This window comes from Mus musculus, chromosome 9, assembly GCF_000001635.26.
Source record: "Mus musculus strain C57BL/6J chromosome 9, GRCm38.p6 C57BL/6J".
NCBI classification, from domain to species: Eukaryota; Metazoa; Chordata; class Mammalia; order Rodentia; family Muridae; genus Mus; species Mus musculus.
The window spans coordinates 113930932-113945980 of record NC_000075.6 but is presented as its reverse complement, the minus strand read 5'-3'; the positions used below and the strand labels follow the sequence as shown (position 1 = coordinate 113945980).

Genomic DNA, 15049 nt, shown 5'->3' with positions numbered 1-15049 from the left:
AAAGGGCAAAGTTCAAACCTACTAGGAACTGGGACTTCACTCTCAGCCTCCGACTCTGCAAGCTCTGCTCTGTGTGGAAGCACAAGCACCTGGCTGACAGGCCTACAAATGCATTCAGAGCTTCCCCTTGGAACACGGTTCTGTTCCAGAGAAGCTCTCAGTGGGTCTGCTATGAGGTCAGCACTTGCCTTACCCACGTAGGGCCCTGGGTTGGATCCCAAGCTCCTCAACAACAAACAAAATACCTCTTACTAAAGTAGCTGAGAATTAGCCACGTCTTTTGTGCCTAAGCAACTCTCTCTACAGTCAGCCAGCAGAATAAAAAAGGTTAAAATGAATATCCTTGCCCTGTGCAGTTACTTCTGAAAAATTTAAGTCCTAAACAAATTACTAAATAAAATCATTGATAGTTAAATCTCTGATAAATAACCCCAAATAACTTCTATATATTAAAAGCAAAGTGAGGCAACCACACAAGCCTCAGACAGCACTACTGTCTTAAGATAAAGAAAGCCTCGGTATTCTAAGTTCCTTACGAGAAATCATAAGTCATTCTCCACTTTTTTGTTTTAGAGACAGGGTCTCACTCTAGCTCTGGAACTCACTGTGTAGATCAGCGTGACCTCAGACTCAGAGATCTGCCTGCCTCTGCCTTCTAAGAGCAAGACTTAAAATCATGAGCTAAAGGCCCAGGTCGCTTCCACATTTGGTAATATCAATCATAAGGATAAAGCCTAAAACCTATTGTTCAATGAATAAAGAGTCCATTTAATGACAGGAAAAGAACTACAAACTACAAAAAAAGGCTGTTCATGGATAACACTGTTGGCACAAAGAAAACGTTCTACAGTGTTTGCTAAGCTTGGACAATTTAAGAACCTCATTTTTAATTATCAATAGCACTGTAGATTACAATATCAAAACGTTTCTTTAAGATTTTTGTTGAGTTTTACATGTCAGTACATGGCGAACCATACTAACCTTGGTTCAAGTAAGTAAGTGTCTCGTCGTGCAGCTTAACGGCTGGCGAAGTTGCAGCACACATTACATATTGGAAGGGGGGGTGCTTGGCCTCATCTTCCAAGGAAAGACTGGAATCTTCTTGCTTGAAAATGGGCAATGCCAACACATCACTGAAAAACAGAACATTAAAACTAACCTTTCTTTGTGTTTTAGATATTTGACGCATATAAGCATAATTCAGGGTTATTATTAACAGGCATCCAATGTTCAAGATGGGACCTAAAACTCTGCATGTGCTAGAAAGTCAATTATTACATTTAAAATTTAATAAAAGAAATATTTTATAGAACAAAATAACTATTAATGCTAATCTGGTTCATGTAAAAGATACTCATAGTCCTCCATCTCACTCATGAGAGCACTGAAAAGCACCATGGTAAAGCAGGAGCCGCAGTGTGACTTAGTGGGGAGCACCTGCCCGCCATGCCAGGCTCTAGGCTGATGTCCCAACACTGCCACAAATAACAACAACAACAAGAATAACAAAAACCATCAGGAAAGTTTTTTCTTTTAAAAGTCTTTAAACTGGTCAAGCATAGTGGTGCAGATCTTAATCCCTACCCCAGGAGGCAGAGGCAAGTGGGTCTCTGAGTTCAAGGCCAGCCTGGTCAGTGTAACAAGTTCCAGACTTGGAAGAGCTACACACTAAGACCCTCTCAAAAGAGATCAATAAAAATAAAATAATAAACTCTGGCTAGGGATATAGCTTAGTTGGTAGAGTTTGAGCTGCATGAGACCTTGTTCCAATCAAATAAAAAACAAAACAAAACAAAACTCTGCACCTCTCTTTAAAAAAGAAAAAGTAAATCCAGAGTGCATAGCTACCTGTTTTAAAAGGTGGCAACTAAGACTGCTGCCAAAAGATAGTCACACCAGCAGGATGGAGCCACAAACCAAATAAAATAGTGCTCGACCAATGCTCCCCACGGAGGCCAGCTACAGCCAAGAATCAAGAGTTTCTTGTGTAGTCCAAGACAATGACTCACAAAGCAAACTGACAGTTCAAATAGCAGCTACTTTTCTACCAGGAGTGATCTGCATCCAGGGGTCTCCTAGGACTGTCTATACCTGTCAGCCTTGTGGTTGAACATGGCTAGCTGGCTCTGCTGGTGTTTAGCAGCTTCACTGAATATCACCAGTCATCATTTAACAGGGTATGAGTCCATTATTTTTGGCATACTGATAACAGTCATGCAACAAATAGTGTCTAATTCCAGAACATTTTCCTCAGGAAGAAATCTCTTTATTATTGTAATATCAGCTCTTGGGAGAATCAACAGTTTGATGCCAGCCTAGATTATACAGTGAGATTTTCTAAAATAAAACAAAAAAACCCAAAACAGCTAGGCATGGTGGCACATGCCTTTAATCTCAGCACTTGAGAGACAGATGCAGGTGGATCTCTGTGAGTCAGCGTAGTCTACAAAGCAAGTTTCAGGACAGCCAGGGCTGTTACACAGAGAAACCCTGTCTCAAAAAAACCAACCCAAACCAACCCAACCCAATCCAACAACCAACCAACCTACCTACCTACCAACCTTTAACCAAACAACCAACATGAGGGCTAAAAATGTAGCTTAGTTGACAGAATGCTTAACTATCTCAAATGAAGCCCTGGGTTTGATCCCTGGCACCATTCAAAGCAGACATGGTGGCTCTGCTTGTAATCCCAGAAGTTCAAGGTCAGCCTTACTACAGAGCCAGTCTGAGCTACAAGTGACCCTGCCTCAAAGGGGGGAAAACAGATACCCCATATCCAACTGCAGTGACTCACTCTCCTGCCTGCTCTGCTACCCCATCACGGCCTCTACTAATTTGCTGATTCTAAACAGTTAATGCAAATGAAGTATAAGTTATATATTGTCTCCTGTGATGGGCCTGTTGCACTTGGCATCTTGTCAGGTCTACCTGTGGTTCAGCATAAATCACTTCTCTCCCTAGTACAACCTTATTACATTATATGGACACAACACATTCTGCATCCGTTCTGAGGACATGAGGCTTCTCCTCATGAATAGTGCTGGGAACCTGCTTATGTTTCTGTGTAGATAGGACTCAGCTCCCTAAGTATGAACCTCAGCAGAGCCCTGGACCATATGGCCCAACAGCTTTCCAGAGCAGCTATAACACATGCCCACATTAATATAGGGAGGATATTTTAAAAATCGACTTATTTTTATGTTATGTGTATGAGTATTTTGCCTGTATGTATGTGTGTTTGTGTACCACATGCATGTTAGGTGCCCATGGAAGCCAGAAGAGGGCATTAGGTCCCCTGGAACCGGAGTTGTGGGTCACCATGTGTGTCGTGAGGGTACTGGGAACAGAATCCCTGTATCCTCTGTAAGAGCAGCAAGTGCGCTCTCTCTCTCTCTCTCTCTCTCTCTCTCTCTCTCTCTCTCCAGCTTCCTTGTGGTGTTTGTTTGTCTGACCCAGGTTTTCATTTAGCTCAGGCCAGCTGCAAAGTCACTATGTAGTCACGGAATTACCATGAACGCTTGATTCTCCTCCTACCTCTAACCTCCCAAGTTCTGGGATTACAGGCACGGACTATCATGACTTATGATACTAAATGTTTCTTAAACTTGACTTGATTAAAAATAAGATATCAGGCATGGTGGCACACACTTTTAATCTAAGCACTTCACAGGCTAAGGCAGACAGACCCATCCCTGTGAGTTCCAGGCCAGCCAGGCTATATAATAAAACCATGTCTCAAAAAAAGGGGGGGGGGGCTGTGGCTCAATGGTAGAACACTAGCCTAGCATGTGTAAGGCCCTAGGTTCAATCCCTGGTTTAGAAAAGGGGTGGGGGTGGGGATAGAGAGCACAGCAGGAAATGCTAGTGTAGTGATCCAGCACTGCGCATGACCACCCTAAGTCTGAGGATGGTCTGGACAGTGAGACAACTTATCCCAAGAGAAATCAAAGGGGTTGGAGAGATGCTCATGGTTTAGTACTTCTTGCTCTTATGTAGGCCTTGGGCTTGGTTCCCAGCATCCACATAGCAGCTGATAGCTGTTTATAACTCTTTGACTCTTTACACACACACACACACACACACACACACACACACACACACACACACAGTGGTGGGGGGCAGAGGCAGGGGAGAGATAATAAAAATGTCTTTTAAAATTAAAGAAAAAGACAAAAAAGTTCTAATTAAACACAGCAAATGTCAGAAATTAGATTCTTATTCCTCTAAACCCTCCATCAGCTTGCTCTCAACCAAGGTCCTAACAAAACCACACAAACCCACCCACTGGGCTCCGGCCATTTTCAGGACCATTTGCTGGCTCTGCTCTTTTACAGAATATCCAAATTCAGGTGTTAACAACAGAGTCTCACACACTTCCTCATTACCCTGCTAATACAGAGATAGCAGAAGTTTGTACCCTCCCTAGCATGACCACACCCAAAGCTGTTTCTTCACTGTCAGCTAACATAAAGGAGCCAAAATACTCGCTGAATCAATAAAACACTTATAAGTCAAGATTTCCTATGTTAAGCTACATGAAAGTGCTCAATGGTCTTTGTAGCCCCAGAAATGGAATCTTCTGAATATTAGAGACAGACTCTTTTAACATTTTTTTTATTTTATGTGTAGGGGTATTTTGCTTGTGTGTCCGTCTGGTGCCCACAGAGGCCAGTAGAGGACATCAGATCCTCTGGAACTTGAGTTACAGATGGTTGTGAGCCACCAAGTGGGTTCTAGAAATGGAACCTGGGTCCTCTGAAAGAACAGTCAGTATGTTTAACCCCTGAGTCATCTCTCTAGGCCAGCACAGATTCTTAAATTGAACTAAAATAAGTAAATTTCATTTTTAAAACTGACACATAAGATAAGACAGATGTATGGGGTATCAAATGATGTTTCAAACAAGTGGAACATTTTGAGTGAAGCAGACATGGATGCTACAGCAAACTTGATCCTACAATGCATTTGCTGCATAGCCTCAAAATGTATAAAACCAGATAAAACGCTTGATAAGAAAGGCTGAACCACACACAGTTAGCACCAAAACTGTGACTTAAAACCGTAACAAAGCTGGACACAGTGGTGCATGCCTGATATCCTAGCAGAGTCAGGGTCAGGAGTTCAAAGTTATCCTTAGCTACTTGTGGAGATGAAAACCAGCTTGGGCTATAGGAGATTGTGTCTCACAAAACAAACAAATATCCTGAGTGTGGTGGTGTATACCTGTAACCCTGCACTAGAGGTATGAGGAATTCAAGGCCAGTCTTGGCTACATAATGAGTTTGAGTTCCACCTGAGCTGTATAAAACCTTGTCTCAAGAAAAAAGAAAAAACAACCAACCAACCAAACACCTACAACAAACCTGATAAAATGACTATGACCAGCTGTTTTCCAGGAGGATGGCTGGGCCCTGCATGCACCTAGGTGCTGTGTCCCTCTTGCATAGCTTTGAACATGACTATAGATAGCAATGGGTTAGTTTTCAAAACAAGTTAAAATTTGATGCCTTCTTAGTGAGACCATAATAAGTAAGTAATGGAGACATATTTGGAAGGTGAAATTCTAAAGAATTCAGAAGACCAAAAGGCTAATAACTCATCCAGGAAAGGCCCTGCCACGTAAAACCTAGTGACCAACTCAGTTCCCCAGGACCCACACGGTTAAAGGACAAGGCCAATCTCAATAAACTGTCTTCTGACATTCACATGTACATATGACATGCATATGTATACATGCACTCACATGCATAGTAGTAAATAAAGTATAATACTTTTTAATTCAAAAGACAAGAATAAAACCAAGATGGAAATAACATGAAGGCCTGAACTAACAAGAGTGGTCTATACCCAACTCTGACCCAAACAAAACAAGAAAGCAGGCATCTGAGGCAGATCGTTGATTCAATGAGTCCCAGGCCAGCAAAGCAGAGAGAGATCTAGAGTATCTCATATGTTCTTGAAAATAAATAAATAAAAAGGATGTATGTATTTAGTGTGGATGTGCACATGCATGAATTCTATGTGTCCCACATGGATGCAGGAGCCCAAGGAAGCTAGAAGAGAACACTGGATCCTTTGCAACTGGAGCTATAGGTGATTGTGAGCCACAGTGCAAGTGCTGGGAGCCGAACCCTGTTCTGCAAGAGCAGTAAGTGCTCTGAACGGCTGAGCGTTCCCTCCAGCCCCAACACATAGTCTTCTTAAGAGCTAACTATCTCGTAAGGAAGTAGGCTGATCTAGACGCAAAGTTCAGAAACTCTGCGCAAGCCTGGAATGCTAAAGAGCTTTTACCAAAGAGTGCCTTTCCATTTTGAACACAGCACCATGACGCTGTGTTATGCTTTTGGCTAACTCACAGATCTAGAATACTCCCACTGCCAAATGAATTCGAGAGGAAAGAGTCCCAGAGCCAGAATAAAGGGGAGTAAGTCCCTGCAAGGATGCCTGTTACATTAGTTTCTCCTGATGGTACAGGAAACTGCTAAATGTGGACTTAAGGTGGCCCTAACCAGGTAGGAAGGCCTTCCAGGAGTTTGACAAGCTAATGAAAAATCATAGGCATCCAATTATTGCAGGTAATTCTACCATGCCAAGACACAAAAATAACTGAGCATAAAAGACAAACGAGACTCTAGGAATAAGAACCCAAAACAAAAACAACAGATGGCTAACACCCAGTCAGACTCCACCTGCAGTGCCAAGCAATTCTGCCTCTGCTTTAGAGGACAGCCTCACAGCAGCTCCTAAGAGGCATCTTGCTAGCTGGAATCTTGTTGGTTTGAGTCAAAGAGAAAGCACTTGTGGGAGATTTCAGATTGAGACAGGGAAAGGCGGGTGCAGGGCAGGCAACACATAGGCTTCTGAGGCAGCAGGAGCTTAAGGGCACCACAACCCCTTCCCCAACACTCCCCACCTCGGCCAGAAACACCTCAGTGGTTCTCATTCTCTTAATTGGATTACAGAAATGATTCTGATTTCAAACATTAGACTTATCAAACTCAAATTATGAAATCATGCTTACCTAGCTTGAAGAAATAAAACACAGGTCTAGAAAAATCTGCAAGGAAACCCAAAAGGTAAACACACCACACAGAATTCCCAAAACAGAAAATTAAGATGACCCAAATGGCAGCTCCAACTTAGTAACTGTAAACTTAGGAAGAGAGAATGGAGAATGGAAAGAAAGAAGTGATGACAGGCAGAAGATGACAGGCAGACAAGGAGATGGGAAATGTAAAGAATAAAAAGACTGCAGATTTTTTATTTTTATTTATTTATTTATTTTTGAGTGGGGTTGAAACATTAACCATGTAACTCTGGCTGTCCTGGAACTCACTGTAGATCAGGCTGGCCTCACAGAGATCGGCCAGCCTCTGCCCCTGAGAGCTGGATTAGATGGTAAGATAGCACATTACCATCCAGTGTTCTAGAAGCAGCAAGAGTGCTGTAGCAGGGGCAACATCTAAACAGATCCCAGACTTGACAACTGTCCCAATTCGCTGACTCAAGAAGCCCAATTGGCCGGGCGGTGGTGACGCATGCCTTTAATCCCAGCACTTGGGAGGCAGAGGCAGGCGGATTTCTGAGTTTGAGGCCAGCCTGGTCTACAGACTGAGTTCCAGGACAGCCAGACCTACACAGAGTAACCCTGTTTCCGGAAAAAAAAAAAAGCCCAAATGACCACAACCAAGCACACCTCAGGCAGCCCATCAGTTCTCAGTATGTGCAGAGTTGCTATGATCACTCAACAGCAAGTAAGGGATTTGGCAAGACACAGAGGAAGCATACTGAGGCTGGAAAGCCCTCTAGGAAAGCAGTGGGGTGTGGGGAGAGGCAGAAGCAGGGGAAAGAGGTTGGTCACTGCTGAGCAGCTTGAAGCTAAGACTCTAAGACTCAGCCAAGACCCTTGACTCACAACTAAAATAATCTGAATTTTCCCATGTGCCTGAAATAAATTACAGATGCAACAACATTACCATTAAAAAAGAGCTAAAAGCTCAAATCCAGAATTCTTTCTTGGTAAATTTCAGAAAACTTTTTTCTGTCTTGAGACAATTTCATATAGTTCAGGATAGCCTCGGATACACTAAGTAGCCAAGGTTGGTCCTAAACTGCCTCCACTACTAACTACTACTAGGATTTCTTTCAGATGTGTGCCATGATGACTGGCTTGAACCTTTGAATAGTTAAATCCTAGCCCCACATAGGCTATAGAATGAAATTCTAAGAAAAACAAACAGGCTTGAGAAATTGCTCATCTGGTAGAGGCACTTGTGGACAAGCTGGTACCCACAAGGTAGAAAGGAAGGATGGAATCCTGAAAGGTGTCCTGATGTCCACATGTGTGCTATGGCAAGCACACCACACCACACACACACACACACACACACACACACACACACACACACACACACATACACATGCATGCACACACACTAATAAAATGTGTTAAAAAGAGGGCTAGAGAGGATGGCTCACAGTTAAGAATTTGTTGGCTCTTAAAGGGGCCCTAGGTTTGGTCCCCAGCAGCCATGGTGGTACACAACTATCCATAACCCCTGTTGCAGGAAATCTGACACCTTCCGGCCTCTGTAGGTGCCAGGCACAAACACGGTTGCACAGACAAACATGCAGGCAAACATTCATACACATATAAAATAAATCTTTTAAAAATAAAAAAAAAATTAAAAAGCTAAAAGCTCATCTTTTCTAAGAACAAAATCAAACAATTTATGAAAATTTAAAAGCATTCTCTATAAAATCAGAAGATAATGTAAGATTTCAGCTTTAGGAGTCTTTAGTTACCACTTCACTGAATCCTTAGACGTCTCACAAAGAGGGAGATAAAAGTTCTAATCCAGTCAAGTGCCTCTACTCAAGGACTACACAAGTTTAAGGCCAGCCTGAGCTAATAGTGAATTTGAGGCCAGCATGAGCTATGGCATGAACAATATAAGGAAACCTACTCAACAAAATAGCACAACACAAGACAAGACAAGACAACAAAACCATCACGACCCTCAGCCCACTTTCCTCCGGATGGGATCCTCCTTTCCATGCTGAGGCTGCTCAAACACTATCAGGAGAAGGTTTAAGAAGGTAGTGGAAAAGCTGGAGAGATGGCTCAGCGGCTAAGAGCACTGACTCCTGAGTTCAAATCCCAGCAACCACATAGTGGTTCACAACCATCTGTAATGAGATCTGACGCCCTCTTCTGGTGTGTCTGAAGGCAGCTACAGTGTACTTACATATAACAATAAATAAATCTTAAAAAAAAAAAAAAAAGTAGTAGAAAGGACAGAGGCCAACCCTACTCTGAATCTGCAAGCCCCAGCTGTCAGCTGCCCTCTTCTGAGTGACACATTGCAGGCTCCTCAACTTCTCTGGGCTCTAATAAATGATGCTGTTGAGGAAAGATCTTACAATTGTGTGAGACAGGAACAGACATTATTTTATCCTGAAAAGGTATGATTACTCAGACCTGGATGTAAAACAGATTTTGCTCTCAAAATTAACACTTTAGTAAAGAATGGCAAGATGACTCAGCTGGTAAAGGGGCTTGCTGCCAGGCCTAACAACCTGAGTTCCAATCCTGGCACATCTGGTGGAGAAAGCCCACTCCCAAAAGCTGTTTTCTGACCTTTACACCAAGCATGCCCTGGGGTGTGCACACACACAATAAATAAGTTTAACATTAAAGATTAAAAATTTAACAAAGTAAGCCCATCACCATTCAAGGGAAAAGCTGACAATATGTTGCAGTAATAAAGTCTGGGCCCCACCACCTGGGCTGATGTCTAAAGTAAAGAATACAATTTCTTGATACTCTGTAACTTAAAAGTGTCAAAATTTAACAGGCCATAGCAGCACATGCCTGTAACCCAGCACTCTGAAGCAGAAGGATAGACATTTCCAGCCAAAAGGGCTACATAAACATACACTACCTAAAACAACAGAACAAAGAAAAAGCAAAACCAGAATAAGGGAACGCCATGGCTTTAGAGTTTGCACGCCAGCAGAGCTTTAGGAGACTATCACTCGGCTTAGTGGGGAAAGGCATTTGCTGCCAATCCTGGCAACTTGAATTTAATTAATGGGCAGGACCTATCTTTGTGGTGGTAAAGGAGACAAATGAAGATAGCAAGCTGTTGTCCTCTGATTTCCACCCTAGAGCTGTGGCTCATGCCCAAACTCACAATGAATAAATAAAGTTTTAAAATGTTACTGATTTTAGCAGGGCTGTGGTGGTGCACGCCTATAACCCGAGCAACAGCTCCAGGAGGCAGAAGCAGCAGACCACTGCAGGTCTGAGTCTGCTCTGCTCTACAGAGCAAATTCCAGGACAGCCAGGGCTACATTAAAACAAAACAAAACAACTTATTTATGTGTGTGGATGGTTTACCTTCATGTCTGTCTGTCTGTCTACTACACACATGCATGCCTGGTGCCCAAGGAAGCCAGAAGAGGGCTGTGGATCCTCTGAGACTGGAGTTAAAGACTCCATGTAAGTGCTTAGAACTGAACCCAAGTCCTCTGGAAGGGTACCCAGTGAGTGTTCTTAACCAAGGAGCCATCTCTCCAACTTACTAAGTATTTTAAAAAGTAGACTACCACTTGTCAAATGTTGATAATTTCAAAGAATAATATCCGCAACTATCTGAAAAGGCTATCTATACAAACTTGCTTGTCCTCAGCGCTTACCTGTGTGAGGCTGATTTTATTTGTCTCAGATAAGCAAATCCAAAGAAGTTGTTTCATAAAATAAGAAATAAGAAGAAACTTCACTCTAATGGCTAAACTTTTTCTCTTGTGAAATATTTAAAAATGGTTTGTACTTATTTTATCAATTATTAAGGGCTGGCTTTCTTTCCTTCTCTCGCTGTTTCTTGACAGACTCATGTATCTCAAGCTGGCCTAGAACGTGCTATGTAGCCCAGAATAGCCTTAAAATTCTGATATTTCTACATACAAGAGATGTAACACTGCCCAGTTTTAGGCAGCGCTAGGGATTGAACCCAGGGCTTCATGCATCTAGTCAAGGACTCTATCAATTCAACTACACCCCCAGCTTAAATGTTGTAATAAAAAGATTAAGATTTATATATGACTTGGTTCATTTCAAAGGGAATCTGAACAAGATAGACTATATCAGCAAAATGAGAACCAGACCCTCTCCCCCCAGAAAAGGCAAAGCAAAGGGAGTGTCCGAGAGTAGCCTAAGCACAGTTCCAACACCCCAGCCTAAAGTATTTAATAAAACATGTATAATGCCATACATAAAAAGAAAAGCAATGCTCCAATTCTTTCAAGTTACTGTCCACAAAAGCTAAACAAAGTACCCCTAGAACACAAGTTTTAAAAATAAAAATTGCAGTATTTGGAAGGCAGAAGCAGATCTCAAATTTGAGGCCAGCCTGGGCTATACTGTAAGCTCCAAGACAGCCTAAAAAAAGTCTAAAAAAAGTCACAAAGGCAGAAGATATGGCTAAATTGGTAGCATGCTTAACTAGCTACTATACACAACACCTGGATTCAATCCCAGCACCACACAGACCAGAGGGTAGTTCACACCTATAATCCAAGCACTCTGGAGGTGGAGGCAAGAGGATCATAAGTTATCCTCTGATATTTGGACTAAATGAGACCCTTTCTCAAGAAAGAAAGAAAAGAAAGAAAAGAAAGAAAAGAAAGAAAAGAAAGAAAAGGAAGGAAGGAAGGAAGGAAGGAAGGAAGGAAGGAAGGAAGGAAAAGAAAATGGTGCTTTATTCCTATAAATTCCTATAACCTCAGCACTCAGGATTTATTCAAGGAAGCCCAGGCTAGCTACATAGTAAATTCCAGGATAGCCTGGACTGCATAGTGAGGCCTTATCTAAAAAAATAAAGGAAAAAAAGGAAAAGGAAAGGAAAGAAAGGAAGGAAGAAAGAAAATACCTTACCTAGTACATTCAAGGCCTTGGGTTTAATTCCCAAAGCCCTGAGGTTAGAGACAGAATAAATTCTATTTTAAGAAATATCCAAAGACAGCAAATACAGTATAAAGAACACTAGAAAGCAGCTTGCACTTAATTAAAAATACAATTAGCACAAACATGCCTTCTGCATGCATGTGGTAAGAGGACAACTTGCAGAAGTCAGTCCTCTTTCTACCATGTGTTCCTGGGGCTAGAACTCATGTTGGCAAGATGTCAGCATATGACTTTACCTGCTGAGCCATCTCTGCAGCCCACCAAACCAAAACTTTATCCAGATTTCTCCAAGAAGCTCAAGTATACTTCCTGATCTGTATGTGTCTATATGACGGTCAAAATATGTACCCAGGTTTGACTCAAACTCAGGTCACCTTACTGCCTCAGCCTTCCAAGTGCTGAAATTACAGATGTGAGCTCCACATCAGGCTTACTTCTTGAGCTTCACAGGTGAGAACAAATAACAAAAAGATAAGTTTGCTTCCTAATACCTTCTCAGAAGCAGCAGTCTGCTCTGGGGGACAGGGTTACGGGGGAGGCCTGCAGAAGCGAAGCCTCATGCCCCTAGGAGGGTCTACTTGTCAGTTCAATTTCACAGTAGTTTATACTTGAAATTTTCAAATCAAAGGTCTTGAAAGGCACAAGAGGCAAACTCCTCTTGATTTCTCATGACCCAATTAATTTATAAACAAATAAACAAGTCCCCTCAAAAACTGACACTTTCTGAGACTCTAGAAATTTTATATGAAAGGACATAGCCAAAAACACTGAAAAGGTTTTCCTGAGTGGAGTATCATAGATGAGAACCACAAAGATGCCAGCATGCCTTAAAGATTATTATTAAGAGAAGGCTGCCACCAAGAATTGACTTCCTTTTCAGAGAAATAACCCCCCAAACACAAGTTAGCCAAGCACAAGTTCACAGAAGATCCTAGAAAAAAGCCAAGTTCTAAAACCTACCAATAAGCAAGCTGTTCAGCAGCCCCATCTGACTGAGAACTTGAAGCAAGGAGACCAGGCTGGGCTCCGCTCCTGTGCTCTCCAGTGGACAAGGACACGCACTAAAGGAAGACTTCCAGAAGAGCCTACTCTCCAGTCCTCTCTAGATGATCCCTAGACTTTCGGTAGCTCAATTTCCTCAACAACCAAGAGTTGGTCTAGCAAACAATCCGCCTCATCCGAAGCCCTCAAGTTACACAACTGAGAGAAAGAAGGTGCCAAGTTTAGGGAGGCAAGCAAAGACCAAGTCAGGGTCAGATGCATGCGAGCGGCTTAATTCTTAGTTTAGTATGTTTTCCACCGCTTCTTTCCACGGGCCAAGAAACCTCCCGACCCGCCAGAGTCAAGGCTAATTGCTTCAGGGATGAGGCTGGACTTGTGCAGACCAGCTCTGACCCAGGGCATTTCTCTTAGGGTATTAACAATGCTTCTGACCTCCCCTGGGCGGCAGGAAAGGTAGGAGAGCCCCAGGGAGCCCACATCGCACACTTTACACAACCAACCATACTGCTGAAAACTAAGTACTACACTTAATTCACACGTTTCAAAAACCACTCCGTTTTTTACCTCCTTGGGTAAACCATACCCTACACAAGCCATATTCCAACATCGAAACAAAGGGCTGCCGAGCCACCAAGAACTCTTCAACTCTTTCGGGATAAGTAAGGGGCAGACACACTTGGCTCCTATCTGTTTCCGCCTCTCCCAATTACACAAAAAGGAACAGCTGCTGGTGCAGACAGCAGTGACTAAACTATTGTGTGTGGCACAATCTTAAAGCCCTCTGCAAAAGGAAACAGCCTGAGGGGAGTCACTTTGAGAATGAAGAAACCTAGCAAGGGCCCAACTTCACTCTCAATCAGGAGACTATACAAGCAAGTCACTGCGCTCGCCAACCCTCAGGGCTACTTTCACTCACAATATAACTTACTATCAGAATGTCAAGCGGCTGAAAGTCGCAGGCCACGCTACCAGGCACCGTAGGAAAAGCTACAGTTTTCCCATTAGAAACAGTGCCTTTTGTACAGCCTACTCCAGCTAAAAGGACTCGTAAATCACTTGGAAAGAAAGTCCCTGCCCCTCTGACCCAATCTCAACGGCTAGCGCGGCTTCCCCAGGCAGAAGCGACGGGGTCCTCCGCCGCTAGCCGCCCCCGTCGGCCTCCCAGGCCACGGCGCCACGCGGCAGGACCCCGACCCCGCGGCCCAGGCCCCGCCCGGCGGAGGCAGCCGCGCGCCCCTTACCTCATGCTGTAGGCGCCGGCGCCCAGCTCCTGCCCGATGCCGGACAGGCTGGAGTCGAAGTCGTGCACCAGCCCGGACTCGATCACCTCGTCCATACTGAGCACCCAGGCCATCTTCCGGCCTCGCCGCCGCCCCGCGCAGCGCGGCCTCCGGGTCCGGGGCGAAGGCGCCCGAGCTCCGCGGGCGCGTCCTGAGGGAGGACGCGGGTGAAGCCTCCGGCGGCGCGGCGAGTGGTCACCTGCGGCGGCGCGGGACGCGGCTGAGACGAGAGCGGCCGAGGCCCAGCTGTCAGGGCACAGCGTGCGGGCCAGCAGCTGCGGCGGGAGCGACCGGGCCGCGAGCCGCGCCGCCCTCCCGCGGCCGCCGGCCCCGCGCCTCATGCCGCCGCCCGCCCCCGGCGCCGCTCCCGCGGCCGCCGCCCGCCCCGCCCCACAGCCCCAGCGCGCATCCCCCCGGCACGCCCGTCACCCGCTCCCGGGCCGCGCCCCCCCCCCCCCAGCCCTCTGCCCGCCCGCCCAGGCTCCAGCGCCCCTTCGCCCCGGCCAACCCCGCCGCCGCCGCTCCGCCGGCCCGGACGCAGCTTCGATGCGGCTCCGGCTTGGGCTCGCTCGCCGCTTCCGCCTCCTCCTCCGGCCCCGCCCCTGCGGCCGCTCCCCTCCCAGGCCCGCCCCTCGCGGCCCCGCGCCTCGCGGCGGCACTAGCGCCTGGGCCGAGCGGCGCTGCCCGGCCCCCGCGGTGTCGCGGCCTGGCGGCGGAAGAGGTGTGACCGGTTACGCTCGGCTGACTGACAGGTCTTCTGGGCAGTCACGGCGAAGCGGCCGGAATGGATTCCCGT

General features: G+C 45.1%; 1 protein-coding gene across 20 annotated transcripts in view; it reads right to left on the bottom strand.

Annotated features, from left to right (window-relative positions):
- Ubp1 (upstream binding protein 1) overlaps nucleotides 1-15042 on the bottom strand; it is a 47089-nt gene extending 32047 nt beyond the window's left edge. For 10 of the 20 annotated variants that reach the window (XR_379864.4, XR_001778858.2, XR_001778854.2 and 7 more), the window contains exons 1-2: nucleotides 14215-14594; nucleotides 982-1133 (exon numbers count right to left, since the gene is read on the bottom strand). Coding sequence is in view for 11 of the 20 variants with exons in the window: in XM_006512050.4 (XP_006512113.3) it covers nucleotides 982-1133; nucleotides 14215-14594 (532 nt within the window). In the remaining 9 variants the exon portion in view is untranslated. Of the gene's footprint in view, nucleotides 1-981; nucleotides 1134-14214; nucleotides 14670-14761 lie in introns of those variants that run through there. The other 10 variants (NR_164181.1, NM_001372510.1, NM_001372511.1 and 7 more) reach the window with 5 other exon arrangements.
- Nucleotides 15043-15049: the final 7 nt, after the last annotated feature.